Source organism: Oryctolagus cuniculus, chromosome 18 (genome assembly GCF_964237555.1).
Source record: "Oryctolagus cuniculus chromosome 18, mOryCun1.1, whole genome shotgun sequence".
NCBI lineage: Eukaryota > Metazoa > Chordata > Mammalia > Lagomorpha > Leporidae > Oryctolagus > Oryctolagus cuniculus.
The window spans coordinates 345,571-366,846 of record NC_091449.1 but is presented as its reverse complement, the minus strand read 5'-3'; the positions used below and the strand labels follow the sequence as shown (position 1 = coordinate 366,846).

Below are 21,276 nucleotides of genomic sequence, written 5' to 3'. Positions count from 1 at the left end.
ATTTTTTATTTATTTTTAGGATTCTTTTTTTTTCTTTCTTTTTTTTTTTTTTTTTTTTGGACAGGCAGAGTAGACAGTGAGAGAGAGAGATAGAGAGAGAGAAAGGTCTTCCTTTTTGCCGTTGGTTCACCCTCCAATGGCCACCACGGCCGGTGCATTGCGCTGATCCGAAGCCAGGAGCCAGGTGCTTTTTCCTGGTCTCCCATGCGGATGCAGGGCCCAAGCACTTGGGCCATCCTCCACTGCACTCCCTGGCCACAGCAGAGAGCTGGCCTGGAAGGGGGGAAACCGGGACAGAATCCAGCGCCCCGACCGGGACTAGAACCCGGTGTGCCGTCGCCGCAAGGCGGAGGATTAGCCTAGTGAGCCATAGCGCCAGCATAGGATTCATTTATTTCAAAGGCAGAGAGTGAAATACAAAATATTCTGGAAGTAAAATTATGATAATGCCCTGGCAAGACACCTGTCTTGAGGGAAGAAAATTAGTCTTGAGGAAGAAAATAAATGTCCATATTATCTTTAACAGTTGCTCCCGGGGGTAGGGGTAAAGCCACTGCTTGAAGAGCCAGCATCCATGTGGGCGCCAGTTCAAGTCCCAGCCGCTCCATTTCCGATCCAACTCTCTGCTAAGGCCTGAGAAAGCAGTGGAAGATAGCCCAAGTCTTTGGGCTCCTGCACCTACATGGGAGACCAGGCAGAAGCTCCTGGCTCCTGGCTTTGGATCGGCCCAACTCTGACTGTTGTAACCACTTGGGAAGTGAATCAGCAAATGGAAGACCTTTTTCTCTCTCTTTGCCTCTGCCTCTGTAACTCTGCCTTTCATATAAATCTTAAAAAAAAAAAAAAGTTGCTTCCTTTATCAAAATAAGCGCTAAAACACTATCAAGAAATGAGGAAAAATATTATATACTAACATCTAGAACCTATATCATATTAGACTCCATCTTTTTTGTCTTGGCTCCACTCCCCATTCCACCTTCCAGGCAATGCCTCAAGTAGTTGGGTTCCTGCCACCACAAAGGAGGCCTGGACTGAGCTCCCAGCTCCCACTGCCAACCTGGTCTGGCCCAGCCCTCTCCACTGCAAGCATCTGGGGAACAAACTAGCAGATGGGAGCATGTTCATTCTTTCTCCTTTTCTTTTTCTCTCTCTCTCTCCCCCTCCCTCTTTCCTCCCCTCCTGTTCTCCTTCCCTTTAGAGAAGTAATTTTTTTTTTTTTAAGAACCAAGTTTCTTAAAATAAGTAAAGGATTTTGTCTTAGTTAAGCTGCTTTCTGAATTTAAAATAGTCTCACAGTTCTGGAAGTCGGTTAGTCCAAAATCAAGAGGATCGGCATGGTCAGGTGCCAGTAAGGGCCCTCTTCCTGGTTTGTAAAAGGCCACCTTCCCAGTGTGCCCCTACATGGCATAGACAGAGAACAAGCTCTCTTGTGTCTCTTCTTATGAAGGCACTGACCTCACACATAAAGACTTCACCCTCATGTCCTAACTGCCTATCAAAGGCCTCATCTCCAAATATCATCATACTAGGACTGGGCTTCAACATATAAACTTTGGAGGAGAGGCAGGTTAAGTAAGCCACAGGCTTGAGTTACTAGTCAACAAGGAAATGCTAATCCAAATCACAATGAGGGTGCTAGGCATTTAGCCTAGATGTTAAGTGGCCAGTTAGGAGGCCTACATCCCATATAGGAGTCACAGCCAAAGGATTTGATTACTTGTTTTGGCTCCTGACCCCAGTTTCCTGCTAATGCAGACCATGGAAGGCTACAGTGATGGCTCAAGTAATTGGGTTCTTGTCACTAATGTGGGTACATGGGTTGAGTTTTCCAATACCAACTTTGGCCCTAGTCCAAGCCACTGAAGACTTTTAGGGCAAGAACCAGCAGTTGCGAGTATGCTCTGTCAAAACAACAACAACAACAAATCCATCAGTGAGAAACCACTTTAAACTCACTGGTACAGGAGTAGGTGTTGTGGCACAGTCACTGGACTTTTGTTTGTGACACCAGCATTCCATATGGGTCCAGTTTGTGTCCTAGCTGCTCCACTTCCGATCCAGCTCCCTGTTAATGAGCATGGGAAGACAGCAGAAGACGCCCTAAGTGTTTGGGCCCCTACACCCACATGAAAGACCCTGAAGAAGATTCTGGCTCCTGGCTTTGGCCTGGCCAAGCCCAGGGCCACTGTAGCCATTTGCGGAGTGAACCAGTAGATGGAAGATCTCTCTCTCTCTCTGTAACTCTTTCAAATAAATAAACCTTTTAAAAAAGATTTATGTATTTATTTGAAAGTCAGAGTTACAGAGAGAGAGAGAGGGAGAGACAGAAAAATCTTTCATCTGCTGGTTCACTCCCCAAACGGCCACAGTGGCTGGAGCCGGGTCAACTGAAGCGAGGAGCCAGGAGCTTCTTCCAGGCATCTCACGTGGAGAGCTCATGAACCAGCAGACGGGCCATCCCAAACTCTTGGGCCATCCTCTGCTTCTTTCCCAGGAACATCAGCAGGGAGCTGGACTGGAAGTGGAGCAGCCGGGACTCAAACCGCCACCCAAATGGGATGCCAGCAGTGCAGGCATGGCTTTACTGGCTATGCCACAGTGTGGGCTCCGAATCTTTTAAAAATAAATAAATAAAACTCACTGGCATGGCTATTTTTTAAAAAATCAGACAGAGGGGGCCAGCGCTCTGGTGCAACGGGTTAATGCCCTGGCATGAAGCACTGGCATCCCACATGGGCGTCAGTTCGAGACCCGGCTGTTCCACTTCCCATCCAGCTCTCTGCTATGGCCTGGGAAAGCAGTAGAAGATGGCCCAAGTCATTGGGCCCCTGCACTTGCGTGGGAGATCTGGAAGAAGCTCCTGGCTCCTGGCTTCAGATCCCACAGCTCTGGCTGTTGCGGCCAACTGGGGAGTGAACCACTGGATGGAAAACCTCTCTCTCTCTGCCTCTCCTCTCTCTGTGTAACTCTTTCAAATAAGTAAATAAATCTTTAAAAAAAAAAAAAAAGAAAGAAAAGTTACACAAAATGTGATATATCCACATGGAATTTTCTTCTGCCTTAAAAAGGAATGAAGAACTGACATGCCCCAACATGGGTGAATTTTCAAAACATGGACCATGAAAGATGCCAGACACAAAAGACCACAAATTGTATGATTTCATTTAGATGAAATGTCCAGAACAGGTAAATCCAGAGACAGAAAGTAGATTAGGGGCTAGGGAGGAAATAGGGAGTAGGTTCTAAAGGCTATGAGTTTCTTCTTGAGTGGATGAAATGATCTGTAATAAGATAATGGTAATGGTTGAACAACTCTGTGAATATACTAAAAGCCACTGAATTTTGGCACTCAGTGTCAATCACATTGTATATAAATTATACCTCAAAAAACTTGTAATACTCGTAAGTAATTTAAGCCTTAAAGAACGGTGCTAGTGATGTTGAAGGCTATCATCTGTACAGAGACAAGTTTCCTCAGCATGATCTATACCTTTCACTTTGGTGGTACTACCCCTTAGAATACTGGATAGCTTCAGAGGTGTTAGGTTGGTAGAAAGACTGAAGCAGGGGAAATTCCTAGCATCTGATGAGCCTGGGCTGGGGAAACAAAACCTGCAGCCGTGCAAAGAACCAGCTCACATGATGCTGGGCTATCCTGGGCACTGAAGTTCCTGCAGGTTTCACTCTGAGGCACGTTAGAACAGAACAATATAGTACTTGTTTAAAGTCCCTGGGGAAAAGGTTCCCTCACAGAGGAGGATGCTTACAGTGAATCAAGACACTACCCAGAATTTACCGTTCCTCAGTCTGACTTCTCCCTTCTTGATGAAAATTAACCATTCTAGGGGCTGGCGCTATGGTGCAGCAGGGAAAGTGCCGGCACCCATATGGGCAATGGTTCAAGTCCCGGCTGCTCCACTTCCCATCCAGATCTCTGCTATGGCCTGGGAAAGCAGCAGAGGATGACCAAAGCCCTTGGACCCCTGCACCCACATGGGAGACCTGGAAGAAGCTCCTGGCTTTGGATCGGCACAGCTCCAGCCATTGTGGCCAATTGGGGAGTGAACCAGCAGATAGAAAACCTTTCTCTGCCTCTGCCTCCCTGTGGAACTCTTTCAAGTAAAATAAATAAATCTTTAAAAAAGAAAAGTCAAATAAAAAAAAAGAAAGAAAATTAGCCCTTCTAATTGCACCCTAAGCTATCATCTGAATATCTGTCTCTCTCCTCAAGATGTGTCTTGACCCTTCAAGATGATGATGTTAGGTGAGAATTTGGGGAAGGGGATTACATCCATGGGGATAGAGCGCGCACAGCTGGGATTAGTGCTCTTATATAAGAGGCCCCAGAGACCTCCCTTGTCACTTCCCTGTATAGGAAACAAGCTAGAAGTCACCTTCTATGATCCAGAAGACAGGCCCTCACCAGATATCAAATCTTCCGGTTCCCTGATCTCAGACTTCCTAACCTCTGGATATGTAACAAGTAATTTTTTGTTGTTTAGAAGCTACCTAGTTTATGGTATTTTGTTATAGCAGCCACGACAGACTAAGAAATCCTCAGCCAACCGGCGCCAGGGCTCATTAGGCTAATCCTCCGCCTAGCGGCGCCAGCACCCCAGGTTCTAGTCCCGGTCGGGGCGCCGGATTCTGTCCCAGTTGCTCCTCTTAAGTCCAGCGCTCTGCTGTGGCCCGGGAGTACAATGGAGGATGGCCCAAGTCCTCGGGCCCTGCACCCGCATGGGAAACCAAGAGAAACACCTGGCTCCTGGCTTCAGATGAGCGCGGTGCGCCGGCCGCAGTGGCCACTCAGAAGGTGAACCAACAGAAAAGGAAGACCTTTCTCTCTGTCTCTCTCTCTCTCTCTCTCTCACTGTCTAACTCTGCCTGTCAAAAAAAAAAAAAAAGAAAAAGAAAAGAAATCTTCAGCCAAAAAAGGCCTGAGTATCATAGTGAGGTAACAAATGATCACAAGTATACAGAAGGACAGGTCAGGGAAAACATTATTAAATTAGAGCATTTAATGCAAGAATCTAACTGAATTTCATGAACTGAGATTATTGCTTAAATAATGTCTCATTATTGCCCTCCTACAGATTTATCTATTTTTAGGAGAACAAAGACACAAAAATTAAGTTGCAAAAAAAGGTAATCTTGACTTTGTTCACATATTTTGGGAGTTCTTTGTTTCCCACCCCTCCACTCACCCTGACCCTGCCCAAAGATGGCCACCATTTCATTTCTCTGACACCCACTGTACTACTGATTCCTTCTGTAACTTGTCCTCTTCCCATTGCCACCACTGGAGGTGATCTCCACAAAGCTTTCTACACACTGAATGTTGTCCCAGCACATGCTGATACTTCAGGACTGGAGAACTACTTTCTGTGATAAGCTGCCCCAGCGCTGCTTCAGGTCACAACACAAAGTGACAAAATACTTGGGTTGCCTAACTCCATACATGATTATAACCGGCTTCTACCAAGATACTCTCTTCCTCTCCTGTTTAGTCCATCTAGTCTGTGTCTTCCCCAACGCTCACTGTTAGAGCAGCATCTACCCAGTCCTCACTTCACCAGTTTCACTGAAGCCAATAAGTTCTGACTGTCCCATTTCTCTTAATCCAGATGTACAGTTTCTTTTTTCTTTTTTTTTTTTTTAAGATTTATTTATTTATTTGAAAGGTAGAGTTACAGAAAGGCAGAGGCAGAGAGAGAGAGAGGTCCTCCATCCGCTGGTTCACTCCCCAAGTGGCCGCAACGGCCAGAGCTGGGCAGATCCAAAGCCAGGAGCCAGGAGTTTCTCCTGGGTCTCCCACACGGGTGCAGGGACCCAAGGCCATCTTCCACTGTTTTCCCAGGCCATGGCGGAGAGCTAGAATGGAAGTGGAGCAGCCAGGACTTAAACTGGCGCCTATATGGGCTGCCGGCACTGCAGGCAGTGGCTTTACCTGCTATACCACAGCAGCAGCCCAGATGTATAGTTTCCACTACATGACTGCTCCCTATGCCCTTTTGGTTATCTATGTCCAAGTATTTAAATACAAAAACATCTCCTAATAAAAATGCCTTACCTTTTATTCTTTACATGGACTCAGAGCTTTAGAATTATTTTACTTATAAAGGTATGTAATACTACCTGTAAAATGCCTGATAAAAAGCACACTACGAAAGACTGATCATAAAGAGTGGAAATTACACAAAAATTAAAAATAGACCACAGGACTTAACATAAAACTTAAAACTATTACATCAAAGTTAAAACTTTTATGCTTCAAAAAATGACATTAGGCACTGGTACCGTGGTGTAGCGGGTAAAGCCCACCACCTGCAGAGTCAGCATCCCTTATGGGTGCTGGCTCCGCTGGTTCGAGTCCCAGCTGCTCCACTTCTGATCCAGCTCTCTGCTATGACCTGGGAAACCACTGGAAGATGGCCCAAGTCCTTGGACCCATGCACCCACAGGGAAGACCAGGAAGAAGCTCTTGGCTCCTGGCTTCGATCAGCTCAGCTCCAGCCTATGAGGCCACTTGGGGAGTTAACCAGTGGATGGAAAATCTCTTTCTCTCTCTGCCTCTGCCACTGTAACTCCGCCTTTCAAATAAATAAATAAATATTTCAAGAAAATGACATTGAAGGGGTGGGCATTTGGCTCAGCAGTTAAGACACGGCTCGGGATGCCCACATCCCATATCAGAGTGCTTGGATTCAAGTCCCAGCTCTACTTCCAATTCCAACTTCCTGCTAATGTGCATGTGGGGAGGCAGCAGCTGATGGGTAAAGCACTTGGATCCTTCTTACCCATGTAGGATATCTAGACTGAGTTCCCAGCTCCTGGCTTCAGCCTGGCCCAGCCCCAACTGTTGCAGGCATTTGGGGAATGAATCAGCTGAAGGAAGACTCTCTCTGCCAGTCTCTGTCTCTATGTCTTCCCTTTCCTTTTTTTTTTTTTTTTTTTAAGTTTATTTTATTTATTTGAAAGAGTTACAGAGAGAGTTAGAGACAGAGAGACAGCTCTTCCATCCGCTGGTTCACTCCCCTAGATGGCCACAGCGGCCGGAGCTGAGCCGATGTGAAGTCAGGAGCCAGGAGCTTCCTCCAGTTCTCTCATGTGGGTGCCCAAGGACTTGGGCTGTCATCCACTGCTTTCCCAGGCCATAGCGGAGAGTCAGATCGGAAGTGGAGCATCCAGGACTAGAACCGGAGCCCATATGGGGAACTGGCACCCATATGGAATGCCGGTGCTTCAGGCCAGGGCTTTAACCTGCTGCACCACAGCACCGGCCCCTGTCTCTACGTCTTTCAAATCAAATATCAAATTTTTTAAAAACTTCTTTAAGGCAGCCATCGTGGCACAGTTGGTTAAGCTGCCGCTTGGAACCCTTCAGCCCGTCTGAGAGTGCCTGAGAGCTAGGACTCCCTCTACTTCCAATCCAGTTTCCTGCCTATGTGCCCGAAAGGCAGCAGGTGACGGCCCAAGTACTTGGGCTACTGCCGCTCCTGCAGGAGCTTCAGATGGATCTGGCACAATCCCAGCTGTGTGGGCCTTCAGGGAGTAAACCCATGGATGGCTGATCTCTCTCTCACTCTTTCAATAAATAAATAAATCTTTTTTAAAGGTGGGGGAGAGTAGGAGAGCTGGCAACAGCTCTACTAAAGTCAAGGTTCCTTCTAAAGTTCTAGTAATCAAGCAGCCCTGTGAAGATAAGGGGAGGAGAGAGTCCCATATAGATTTGAAGGCATATGACAGTTTGGAAGGTGGTAAAGGTAGCCTCAAATCAGCAGAAATAATTATTTCCTTAAATGCTTTTTTAAAATGACAAATTACAAATTCTAGTTTAAACACAATCATACATACATATACTTAAGAATCTCAGATGGATCAAAGATCTAAATATGAAGAAAACCCTGAAAATGATTAGAATAAAATATCAAACTACAAACTATCTGAGTTATCAGAGTTTCTTAAACAATACCTAAATGGCATAAACATTAAAAATGTGAAACACATGGCTATATCAAAATGAACAGAAGAGGGGCTGGCACTGTGGCACAGTGGGTTAAAGCTTTGGCCTGCAGTGTTGGCTTCCCAGGTGGGTGCCGGTTCAAGTCCTGGCTGCTCCAGTTCCAATCCCTGTCTCTGCTATGGCCTGGAAAAGCAGTAGAAGACGGCCTAAGTCCTGGGCCCCTCTATTCACATGGGAGACCCGGAAGAAGCTTCTGGCTTTGGATTGGCTCAGCTCTGGCCTTTGTGGCCATTTGCGGAGTGAACCAGATGATAGAAGACAGCCCCCCTCCTCATCTCTTGTAACTCTTGTCTTTCAAATATACAAAATATTTTTAAAAACTGAAAAGAAGATTAAAAGAAAATTTTAAAATAACAAGGAATTCAAAGTACCACCCCAAGGATGCTTTACTAACAACAAAGAGGAGAGTAGTGGAGCACCCTGGCAGACAGCACTTATCACAGGACCAAATCCGATCACCACCAACCTCATGTGCCTCTTGACTTTGATATACCAAGAAGGACATCGCAAAAAAAAAGAAGAAGAAGAAGGACATCACTTCACTTAGGTAATTTTCTGTCAAAGATAGAGAACCGAGCTTAATTATTAGAATACCAAGTGAACACTGAGTGGTAACCTACAAAATAATCAGCTGAGTCTTTTTAAAAGAAATCAATGTCATGGAAAGGAGAGTACCATTCAGGAGTTGAAGGAGACAAATAGACATGACGACTACATGGATCCACGTGGATCCACATGGCTCCTGAGTCAAAAAAATTCAGGGGCTGGCGCAGTGGCAAAGCAGGTAAAGCTGCCACCTGCAGTGCCGGCATCCCATATGCGCACCGGTTCGAGTCCTGGCTGCTCTACTTCAGATCCAGCTCTGCTATGGCTTAGGAAAGCAGAAGATGACCGAAGCCCTTGGGCCCACACACCTGCGTGGGAGACCTGGAAGAAGCTCTAGCCTAGCTCCTGGCTTTGGATCAGTGCAGCTCTGGCTGTTGTGGCCATCTGGGGAGTGAACCAGTGGATGGAAGACCTCTCTCTCTCTCTGCCTCTCTGTAACTCTGCCCTTCAAATAAATAAATAAATCTTTTAAAAAAAAAAAATCTAGCTGCATACAGTCTGCATATCGGACAAGAGTTCTTTATGAATAAAAAAGTCATTCGGTGTAATAATTATATTGTAGTTTTGTTCAATAACGTTCTTACTCTTAGGAGATCAAGGCAGAAGCATTTCAGGATGAAGTGTAATATCTACAATATGCTTTCAGTAATTCAGCTAAAAATGTGTATATAAATATATAACTGGATCACACCTTCCTGTGCCATACCCACAGTGGGGAAATGTTTATGTAAAATATAAAAAGACAGCATCTGTGCACTTGACACAGGGAGAAAACAAAAGTAAGGTTAATATGGCAAAATGTTAGCAACTTGAGAATCTAAATTTTACAAGTGCTCACTAAACTATTCCTGCAGCTTCTCTTTAGGTGGGAATCTTCAAAATAAAAGGTTGGGTGAGGAGGACAAAAGGACAGAGAAAAGTTGCTGTTGTGGAAGTGCAGGAACAGACTAATGCTTGGTGTTCAACACACATTTTTACAGGCCCACATCCCTACAAATTACATTTGTTAACTGCCAAATATTAAGGGCTTTGTCTAGGGTGACTATGATGTTGGTAAGAGTTTAGACTATACTTGTCAAAACTCATCCAGCGGTCCAATGAAGACCTGTGTGCTTCCCTCTACGTCAACTTTGCCCCCAAAAGTGTTAAAAAGCTATAAAGAACTCTAATTCATGTTAAGCATAGTTAGGCGTTTGATGAGAAAGTATCCACAGCAACAGTGCTACCTACAACTCACATTGAAACATTTCCAAAAAAAAGCTGAATGAATGGATGGCTAAACGGATGGACAAAAGCAAAGATAACCAGACACATCAAACACGAAGCACGTTAGCAGGTCGGTACAAGATAGATCAGTGAACAAGTTTTTTCAGTTTGTCTACACATATGAAAATCGTTATTACAAACTATGCGAGGCGGAGTGGTCTAAGGAAATACCAGGTCAAACACAGGGCCGCTGAACAGGTGGGAAGCAGCGGCTCTCACTGGAACCGCCGCAGAACGCGACTTTGCGAATCTCCGAGGAGGGGAAGGGGAGCAGGTGCAGACACCTGCGGGACTCGGCGGAAGCCCGCACAGACCTGCGGCGCGAAGCCGCGCGCGCCGAGAGGGACCCAGCGACGCGGGCGCTGCCCCGCGCCAGCCCAGCGCGCCCCGCCGGCCCCCGCAAAGCCGTGGCAAGACCCGCAGGAGACTCGGGCGCGGAAGCCACGGCGACGCGAAGGCAGAGTCCCTCTCACCACAGCCTCGCGCGGACGATCCCACCCGCCCGGGGTCGTCCACGCCCGCCTGGCCAGCGGCGTCCCGAGCCAGAGCCGCGCCCTGGAGAAAACCCGCGCGAAACTCGCGAGCGGACGCGCCGCCCACCGCCTCACCAGGACTCCGCACCCTTCACTCCCACGTCGCCCTCTTGGAGGAACCCGAGAGACTGATGAGCCGGGGGCGAAGACCCACTCACCGCGGGCGGCCGGCGGCGGCCATGTTCGCGCCGAGTGCGCAGGCGCGCTCCGGGACCCGGATGTGCGCGTCGTTCGCGGCGCTGCGGCCGGCGGCGGCGTCCGCCCTGCCCGGCCGGCGGGACCGGTCAGGGGCCGGAGACCGCCGCGCTCGCCGTTCCTGCCCGCCTCCCCGCTCATGTGTTACTTGGTCACGGTTTTACAGCGACGTGGGCTCACGGGTGTTTCTATCACGCTTTAACCCGATGCTGTTTTATTGCAGCGCCTTAGCTTTATTTACTGAATAATTTGCCCAAAAATATGACAAATATGGTAACTTCCGCAAAGTACACCTCATTCTATTTTAAAGCTGAAACAAACTACACGTTTTTAGACTAGACAGTGAAGTAAGGATTTTAGATGGAAGATTAATAATGCGAATGTTATAGAAAAAGCAATATGTGGGCTAGTAGTAAGCAGTAGGAAATATGCTTTGAAATGAAATCTTCTGTATGTATGTCTATAAAAACTATTCCAATAATAAAACTCAGATGAGTGCAAAATAAATAACCCATGTGCCCACCATCCAACATTAATCAGAGGGTGGGGGAACCCCCAAAGAGGCCCTGAAGGGTGTGGAGTGGGGATCCCTGCCCTGGTCAAGAATGAGATGGCAATTCTCAAAGACTCTCCACCAATAGATTTTTTTAAGATTTATTTATTTGAAAGGCAGAGTTACCGAAAGGCAGAGTCAGAGAGAGATCTTCCATCCACTGGTTCACTCCCCAAATGGCAGCAACAATCGGAGCTGGGTCAATCTGAAGCCAGGAGCCAGGAGCTTCTTCCGGGTCTCCCACGTGGGTGCAGGGGCCCAAGGACTTGGTCATCTTCTCCTGCTTCCCCGGCCATAGCAGAGAGCTGGGTAGTTGAGCCAGGCACTCAGATATGGGATGTGGGTGTCCCAAGTGGAGATTTAACTACTGATTAAAATGCTCACCCCGCAGTGTCTTTTACGTTTTTCCTTGCTTTTTCTTAGTATTGTATAATGAGTGTCCAACAAGTTGAAAAAAGTATTGAATAAAATCATGAAGGCAGCAAAGCAAGTGATAACAGCCATCACAATGGAAGACATTGCAACATTCAAAGTCATTGTCAAGGACAATATTATTGAGGGAACAAAGTGATGCTTTAAACATCTGACACACTCTTATTTAAAGTTTACTCCTTACAGGTGGCCATTTCATTGTGTTTTAGGAGCATTTTATTGTGTTTTAGTTATGTTTCAGGGAAGTGATTTGGAAGTTTGGTTGGGAAACAAGCACTGGTTAGCATTTTTACTCAGGGCATCTAACAGGCAGAATAACCAGAAGGTGCCAGAATTTGTCAAAATACCTAGATGTGAGAACTACAAAGTCTTTACAGTTTTTCTCTATAGTAGTAACAGCCATTAAATGGAAACTGTACATTGTTTTCATTCTTTCCATAGTTACTCTCTACTTTCGGTATGGGAAAACTGAAAGCCTGAATATTTGTGACAGAGGGAGAAATTGTGGTACATTCAGTGGAGCAATATATAACAGTTTAAAGGACTGGGGCTGGTGTTTAGTCTAGCAGCTAATACACTGGTTAAGATGCCCACACTTCACATCAGAGTACCTGGGTTCAAGACCCAGCTCAAGGGGCCCTCATTGTGGCATAGTGAGGTGAGCCACTGCCCTCAACACCGGCATCCAATATGGGCATCAGTTCGAGTCCCAGATGCTCTACTTCTGATCCAGCCCTCTGATAATGTGCCTGGGAAAGCAGCAGAGATGGCACGAATGCTTGGATCCTTGCCACTCTTGTGGAAGACCAGGATAGAGTTCCAGGCTCCTAGCTGTGGCCTGGCCTGACCCCTGCAATTACAGTCATTTAGGGACTGAACCAGCAGATAGTCAATCTGTCCCTCCCTCTCTCCTTCTCCCTCTCTTTCTCTCTCTCCAATATTCAAACAAATAAATCTTAAAAAAAAAAAAAAATACCCAACTCCAGCTTCATTCTAATGCAGATCCTGGAAGGTAGCAAGTGATGGCTCAGGTAATTGGATTCCTGACACCCATGTAGGAGACCTGGATTGAGTTCCTGGTTCCAACCCTGGCCATAGTGAGCAGTTGAGGGTGAACAGATTATAGCTCTCTCTTAAATAAAAATTGAAAGCCAAGGAGTAACTTGCACACAAAGCAGTCAGTTCTCCAAAAGACACACTGCATGCATAAAGTAAAATGTGCTTTTATCCACAAAATATAATTTATGTAGCAATAAAAAACAAAATCTATATATTATATAGAAAAGGATACATAGGAAATAATAATTTAAAAAACCAGAAAGCTATCCCAACCTTAAGGAAGTGGCACCTAACTAGAGAGAGGGTAATAGACCAGGAAGAGACAAAGGGAACCCCAAATATACCTGTGATGTAAAAAAAAAATGCAAAAGCTGATTCCATGTTAACACAGGTAAAAACCTCAATCATAATACATGGGCATCATCTCTGTACTTCATATATTTTATTGTTCTCTTCTGCAGTTTCAAATCCTTCACAATTTTGAAGTGGAAATTGGAAAAATAGTCTAATCACAATAGAATATCATTCATAATAATGATAGTGGGAGTAACTGGGAATGAATTAGCAAAAGCAGCAAAGGTTCTTTATGAAGAAAATATAAAATCTTGTTACATGGGGCCAGTGGTGCTGTGGCATAGCGGCTAAAGCCACCACCTGCAGTGCCAGCAGCCCATATGGCAGCCTGTTTGAGTTCCAGCTGCTCCACTTCCAATCCACCTTTCTGCTGTGGCCTGGGAAAGCAGTAGAAGATGGTCCAAGTCCCGGGGCCCCTACAACCTCGTGGGAGAGCCAGAAGAAGCTCCTGGCCCCTGGCTTTGCTCAGCCCCGCTCTCGTCCATTGTGGCCATTGGGGAGTGAACCAGCGGATGGAAGACCTCTCTCTCCCTCTCTATCCCTCTCCCTCTTTCTCTTTGCAACTCTTTCAAATAAAATAAATAAATCTTTTTTTAAAAAATGTTATTCCAGACCTAATATGTTTAGAATACAAAGGATTTAGGTTAATATTATTTTATATAAATATTAACCTAATAATATTAATAACCTAATAACCTTTAGGTTAATATTATTCCTAAATAGAATTTCTTAAATTAATATATCAACCTTATAAAATATCAATCTTCACAAAATTACCAAAGGGATTTATAGCGATTTCATTTCCAGGACATCCTCTGCTCCCAGAATAAAACGACTTACAGGTAACATGGGCGAGGGAGGGAGTCCAAAGTACCTATCTGGTTAGAATAATTAGGCACTCCCTGATACCAAAGTGTGCTACATCAAGCGGATAGGCCTAAAACACATCTCTGCGCAGCCGCACCAAAGGCAGGTGCCCGCCACCAACCCCACGGCCCTCCCCACCCCGTGGCGCATGCGCCGTGTAAACGCCACATCTCCCAGAAGGCCCTGCGCGAGACCGTTGGCCCGGGCAGTGGCTCCTCTTCCGGCTGTGCGGGGAGATGGCGCGGGATCTCGATGGCGAGGTCTTCAAGGCGCTCAGGCGAGATTGGGGATCGCGGGGCTTCAGGGGGACCCCGTCCGCGGTGTTCAGACTCCAGCATCAGGCAGACCAGAACTCGAAAGCCGTCGCCGTGCCTGGTTTCAAGACATCCCGCAGAACGATGAGCCTGGCCTAGTCGGCAGGTAACTAGCCTTGACTTGACTTCTGGTCACCCTAGGGATTCAGGTCAGAGTTGTGCCTTTGCTCTGAGTTTTCATTCATCGCAGAGGTACAGAAACGGAGCGAGCTCCGACCCGAACTGTGGGGTGCAGATGGGAAGGACCCAGAAGCCAACTGAGTGCAGCTCTCGCATGTGGGTGGCCCAGACCCACCTGAGCCCCTACCACGCTAACCACGGTCGCATCAGCAGGCAGCTGGGACCAGGAGCCAGATCTGGGTATCAAACCCAGGTACTCTGATAGGGCCCCGGAGGCCAGTGTCCTGCTTAGCTAAATGCCTGCCTCCAGACTAATTTTTTTTTAAGATTTATTTATTTTTTTGTTGAAAGTCAGAGTTACACAGAGAAGCAGAGAGAGTCTTCCATCTGCTGGTTCACTCCCCAATTGGCCGCAATGGCCAGAGCTGCACCGCTCCAAAGCCAGGAGCCAGGAGCTTCTTCCTGGTCTTCCACATGGGTGCAGGGGCCCAAGGACTTGGGCCATCTTCTACTACTTTCCTAGGCCATGGCAGAGAGCTGGATCGGAAGTGGAGCAGCTGGGACTAGAACCGGCACCCATATGGGATGCCGGCGCTTCAGGCCAGGGCGTTAACCTGCTGTGCCACAGCGCAGGCCCCCAGACTATTTTTTAATTTTAGGAAAGGTGAGTGGCTTAGAGACAATCTGTTGAGAAACTACTGAGGGGTGGTTGCTTCAAAGAGGTCTAAACGTCAAAAAACATTAGATTTATTGCCCTTAGTTTCCTACAACATTTTCCTAAGAATATTTTCAAACATACAGAAATCTTTATAAACTGTGAACACTCAGGCCCTAGATTAGGCAATTAACATTTGATAATATGTGCTTTATTTTATTGCCATTATTGGATTTGTTGTGCTACCCATCTATTGGATTTATATAATCAAATAGGATTAAGAGTGAGTATGAGCACAGCAGTTAAGCATTGGCGGGGTGGGGGTGGGGGGGTATGGGGAATCCTGTATCTGAGTGCTTGGCTTCAACTCCCAGCTCTGCTCCCCATTCCAGTTCCCTCGCACCTTGGAGGCAGTGGAAATGGCTCAAGTACTTGGGTCTCTGCCACCCAGGTGCAAGACCTGGATTGTGCTCCCAGTTCTTGGCTTTGGCCTAATCCAGCCTTGGCTCTTGCGGACACTTTGGAAGTGAACCAGAAGAAAAGAAATCTTTCTCTGTGCCTGCCTTTAAATAAATAAAATGTAGCACAAACTTCAATAGAATTATGCAAGAGAATGCCTTAAAAAAAGATTTACTTATTTATTTGAAAGAGTTACAGAGGAGACAAACAGAGGTAGATCTTCCATCCACTGTTTTACTTCCCAGATGGCTACAGTAGCCAGGACTGAGCCAAGCCGAAGCCAGGAGGTTCATCCAGGTTTCCCACATGGGTGGCAGGGGCCCAAACACTTGGGCCGTCTTCCACTGCTTTCCCCAGGCCATTCGCAAGGAGCTGGATCAAGTAGAGCAGCCAGGACACAACCAGCATGCCCATATGGGATGCTGGTGTCGCGGACAGTGGGTTTACTCAATATGCTGCAGATAGCCCTGAGAGTGACCATTTAAATGTAAGGAATATGAGAAGGGGTATTGAGAGCTCCTCCCATCTTGGGCACAAGAAAATTTGTACAGGAGACAAACTCTGCAGAACAAAAAGAAACCCTCAATGTGAAAAAATCTCTCACAGAGGTATATACTTTTTGACTTCAGATGAATTATAAAAATGTAGTGAGTGCCAAGACACCTTTGAACAGAGATTAGCCTATCTGAGCTGTAAGGCCACCACCAAACACACCAAACATCAGAGTAAGGGAAAGGGCTTATTGGGAAAACCCAACAGACCAGAGGGTAGGGGCAAAGAAGGAAAAGAGGGAGGAGAGCATAGGAGAGAGATCAAGAGACAGAGAGGGCCACCTGTTCAGGAACAGGTCCTTTTAAAACTTTGCCAGGGGGCGGGCAGGGAAGCAGGGGCAGTGAATCCCATTAGGATGGGGGTGAGGCTGACACCAGTGGTTGGGCCATGTGGCTACCTGGCTTCCAGCAGTGGTGGGGCTAGAGCCTAGGATGGTGTCAGGACTGTGCCATTTTACTAACAAAACTTACGGAAGTGTTGAGTGTGACCTAGGATGGTGTCAGGACTGTGCCATTTCACTAACAAAACTTACGGAAGTGTTGAGTGTGACCTAGGATGGTGTCAGGACTGTGCCATTTCACTAACAAAACTTACGGAAGTGTTGTGTGTGACCTAGGATGGTGTCAGGACTGTGCCATTTCACTAACAAAACTTACGGAAGTGTTGTGTGTGACCTAGGATGGTGTCAGGACTGTGCCATTTTACTAACAAAACTTACGGAAGTGTTGTGTGTGACCTAGGATGGTGTCAGGACTGTGCCATTTTACTAACAAAACTTACGGAAGTGTTGTGTGTGACCTACGATGGTGTCAAGACTGTGCCATTTTACTAACAAAACTTACGGAAGTGTTGAGTGTGGGAGAGCACTGAGAAAGATGCCTTTCAGTACACTTTGAACTCATAGAGGAGTAACCAATGTGGAAACTGTAGGCACAAATTGTCCTTCACTCAGTATGAGATAACCTGTGCTTGTGAGAAACTATTTGTAATGAATTTAGGACATTCTTTTTAAGGAATGACCATGAATCTAAGGATTTATAAAGGAGAGAACCCCTATTAATGTGATCATTCAGGGGAAGACTTTACACTTGCTCTTCTCTCATGAATGTAGACACTGCAGGAAAAGCTTTAGACAAGGTCAGCCCTTAATGGTGTGACATCAGAGAACTCATACTGGGATGGGGAATGCTGTATGAGTAGTTAGTATGGAAGAGCCTACGTATATAACACTTCCTCAAGGTGATTCATACTGGAGAATATGAATGGAGTCAGTGTTGGCCAGCTTTCAAGCATGGCTTTGATCTTATTTGATACTAGAAAACTCACACCAATTAGAGAAAGTCACTGAACAGAACAAGGTGAAGCTAAGATTTGTAATACCTTTTTATTTCATATCAGAGATTAAACCAGAAATGAGGTAGAAATGAGCCATAAATAAGTAGAGTATCAAAATGTAATAACACCATATACTCGTGGCTCCTTGCAGTCACAGATGAGCAGGTATGAGCAATTCTAGTGTACCTATGCTTTTGACTTGTTACAGAAACACCATGTAATCACAGCCTAGAACTTGTGCACAATGTATCACCAAAACAATGTTATAATCAAATGTAAATGTTATCAATATCAATAGTATATCCAGCTTTTTTTTTTAAAAAAAGATTTATTTGAAAGAGTTACGGAGAGGGAGATTATTAGTTAGAGAGAGATCTTCCACCAGCTGGTTCACATCCCAAATAAATACAACAGCCAGGGATGGGCCACGCCAAAGCCAGGAGCCAGGAACCATATACAGGTCTCCCTCGTGGGTGCAGGGGCCCAAGTACTTGGGCCATCTTCCACTACTTTCCCAAAAGCATTAGCAGTAAGCTGGATCAGAAGTGGAGCAGCCAGGACTCAAACAGGTGCCCATATAAGATGCTGGCATCTCAAGTGGAGGCCTAACCTGCTACAACACAGTGCCAGCCCCCACATCCAGCTTTTTACATCATATCTGAATCAGAGAACCACCAACCATTAAGTATCACAGAGGGGCCGGTGCTGTGGCACACAGCGGGTTAAAACCCTGGCCTGAAGCGCCGGCATCCCATATGGGCGCTGGTTCAAGTCCTGGCTGCTCTACTTCCAATCCAGCTCTCTGCTGTGACCTGGGAAGGCAGTGAAAGATGGCCCAAGTCCTTGGGCCTCTGCACCCACGTGGGAAACCCGGAAGAAGCTCCTGGCTCCTGGCTTCAGATCAGCTCAGCTCTGGCCGTTGCGGCCAGTTGGGGAGTGAACCAGCGAATGAAGGACCTCTTTCTCTCTCTCTGGCTTTACCTCTCTCTGTAACTCTTTCAAATAAATAAAATAAATCCTTAAAAACACTTGTGTATTAAAAAAAATAATCACAGATATCATAAAATCTGGGCATCATAAGAATCAGTACCATACATGTAAGTTTACAATGTTCATAGAAAAGGCTTAAGGATATGCCATCCATTTTCCCTGCATAATCCACATTGTCACTTCACAGAAATCAAGTGCATTAAACTAAAAAATGTTTCCCCAAAGGCATTCAGCTATTAATGAGAAGTATCATAAAGAATTGTGTGCATTTCATACTTCTAAGGACATAGCCAATGTTCAGGCAGAATTAAAGATGTACCACAGCCTGGTGAAACCTCCATACTCTAAGGATGATGCAGACCTCACAAGTTCCAACCAAAATCGCTTATAAACAACAAATCTAAGCAGCTGGGTTTGCTCTCCTGAAAACCTGAACTCTGGAAGACAAGTAGGGATTCCAGTTTTTCTAAGACTGATTTTATGCTCAACAAAGATGTCACATATGAGGAAAGAATTAGCATTTTGACTTCCAAGGGTTCAGAAATTGTACTGCATATAGAAAAATTCCCCAAAACAACATAATAATAACATAAGTCACTCAACACAGAGGTATGAACTGGGTCCCCAAAAAAGAATGCACTAGTAATACAGAACCTTAGATGAAACAAAACTATCATGTGGAGTGAAAGAATTCTGTCAGAAAAAAAAAATATATGGACTGTATGGTTCCATTTATGTGACGTTTGCAAACAAAAGCTAGCTGATGGAGATAATTAGGATAGAGGCTACCTCTGAGATGATATTGCCCAGGAAGTGGTATAAAGTTTTGGTACTACAGTTTCCCTTGACTTATGTGATTAATACATGTCTATATAAATAAACAGTCATGCAGCTGGAAAGATCAAAACTTCATTTCTGCCATCATATACACTATAAAAAAATCTTTGAGCTGCATGCAGTTAATGGAAAACAGAGGACCCACGCTGCCATTTTAAACAGTTTCAAATTGAAAACAAGTGGGTCTGCCACTGCTGTCGTGTGACTCAAGAGGCTTTGTTGCAAGTACTAGCAAACTCATCTCATACTAACATCGTCAGAATTTTTCACTCACATGCCTGGGGAGTTAGACTGCCAGTGCCACTTTTGTATTAGTGTGATCCAGCAATTCAACGATGTCTCTAAATGCTGCTTCCTTGTACCTTTGCTATGGCTATCTGTAATGCTGGTTATTATTATTTTTTTTTTTAAGATTTCACTCCCTAAATGGCCACAATGCTGGGGCTGCACCAGGAGCCAGAAACCAGGAGTTTCATCCAGGTCTCCCATGTGGGTGGCAGGGGCCCAAGCATTTAGGCCATCCTCCACTGCTTTCCTAGGCATATTAGCAGGGAGCTGGACTGGAAGTGGAGCAGCCAGGACTCAAACCAGCACCCAGGAGATGCCAGTGCTACAGGTGGCAGCTTTACCCACTATGCCACAGCACCAGCCCCATGCTGGTTATTCTTAAACAAACTCCTACTGACAGCAATGTGCCTGCCAGCAGAGACTGATGTCTTTTTGGCTTCCTTCGAGAGACTAAACTCTGCTCTTTGTAATCATTTCCTGTGGTTGCTGTAATTACTACAAGTCATTTTTTAAAAATTATTTTCTTGAAAGGCAGTGACAGAGGAGGAAAGACAGAGAATCTGCTGGTTCTCTCCCCAAATGCTCTTAAGAACAGGGGCTAGGTAAGGCCAAATCAGGAGCTGTAAACTCCAACCTGGTCTCCCACTCGGGCTATCATCTGCTGGCTTCCCAAGCACCACAGCAGGAAGCTGGATGAGAAGTGGAGCAGCCTGGACTCAAACATGCACTCTGATACTGGATGCAGCTATCCCAAGCAGCAGCTAAACCTCTGTGCTGCAATGTGTGTCCCAAGAGAAATCTTCAAACAGGAGAAATTTACCCTTACACTTTTTAAAGTGTAAATACACAAAGAGGCCACATTACTTTTTCACTGAGGACAGTACCCGAGGTGGGGAAGAATCCGAGGAAATGCTGTGAGAATAGAAAGCATCCGCAAGGTCTCTGAGTACAGACGCCAAATCAAGACTTCCTACAAACATCAGGATGAACAGTGAGCGGCCTGAAGGCGGACTCTCCACAGTGGTCGTAAGAATTAACAACCCCTGGCACAAGTTATCAAGCAGCACAGGATGACCTGACGAAGGACAAGGCCACTGAGACGGGGCAAAAACTCCAAGCAACAGGGCACACCGGGCTCTGGGCGGGGCAGGGCAGATCAAGGCGAGACACCACAGCCCCCGGGCCCCAAGGAAGTCCGGACCACACCAGACCCGGGCCCGGGTTCTGGGCAGCGACGGCTTCGCCTTCCCCTTCCTCCATGGACACCTCGGCCCCCGGCACCAAACCTTACTCATCCCGGGACACTGGCGCAGGCTCCTGCAGAGCTCACGCCTCCCTACCGCTGCTCCTCCCGGAACGAGGCGGTCCCGGGCCCAGCCATCCCGGGCCCGCCCACTCTCCGTGAGGCGCCCGCACACCCGCGCGGACGCCGGCCGCGCACGCTCCCCGCCCCTTCTTCCGCGGTGCGCGCGTTCCTCAGCCGCCTCCCCTCTCCCTCCCGCTCCCCTCTGCCGGAACTTGTGAGGCCCTTAGCCCCGCCTCCCCCCCTAAACGACGGGTCAGCAGAGCCAATGACGCCCGCTCTCTCCTCCCTCGCAGGAGGGTCTAATTAGTTCCGGACAGACCTGTCACTCCCCCGCCCCCTCCCTCTCCCTCGTGGCGGGGGCGGGGGGAGGGCGACACAACGCTCTCTCTGGGTCACCCTCCACGAAGCATGGGGCGTCCGCGGCCTAGAATCCCGCACCAGTGACCTCCTCCTGTACAGTTGGGTTGCCGAGGTGCCCCGACGAGCGCCTTCCTCCTGCACACCCGGCCTTCGCCTGCAGCCCCAAAGGGCC

General features: G+C 46.6%; 1 protein-coding gene across 6 annotated transcripts in view; it reads right to left on the bottom strand.

Annotated features, from left to right (window-relative positions):
• Positions 1-21,271, bottom strand: part of ZNF329 (zinc finger protein 329) — a 45,856-nt gene extending 24,585 nt beyond the window's left edge. For 3 of the 6 annotated variants that reach the window (XR_011384286.1, XR_011384285.1, XM_008249009.4), the window contains exon 1: positions 10,587-11,147. Coding sequence is in view for 1 of the 6 variants with exons in the window: in XM_008249009.4 (XP_008247231.2) it covers positions 10,587-10,764 (178 nt within the window). In the remaining 5 variants the exon portion in view is untranslated. Of the gene's footprint in view, positions 1-10,503; positions 11,148-21,182 lie in introns of those variants that run through there. The other 3 variants (XM_051835296.2, XM_070063351.1, XM_051835295.2) reach the window with 3 other exon arrangements.
• Positions 21,272-21,276: the final 5 nt, after the last annotated feature.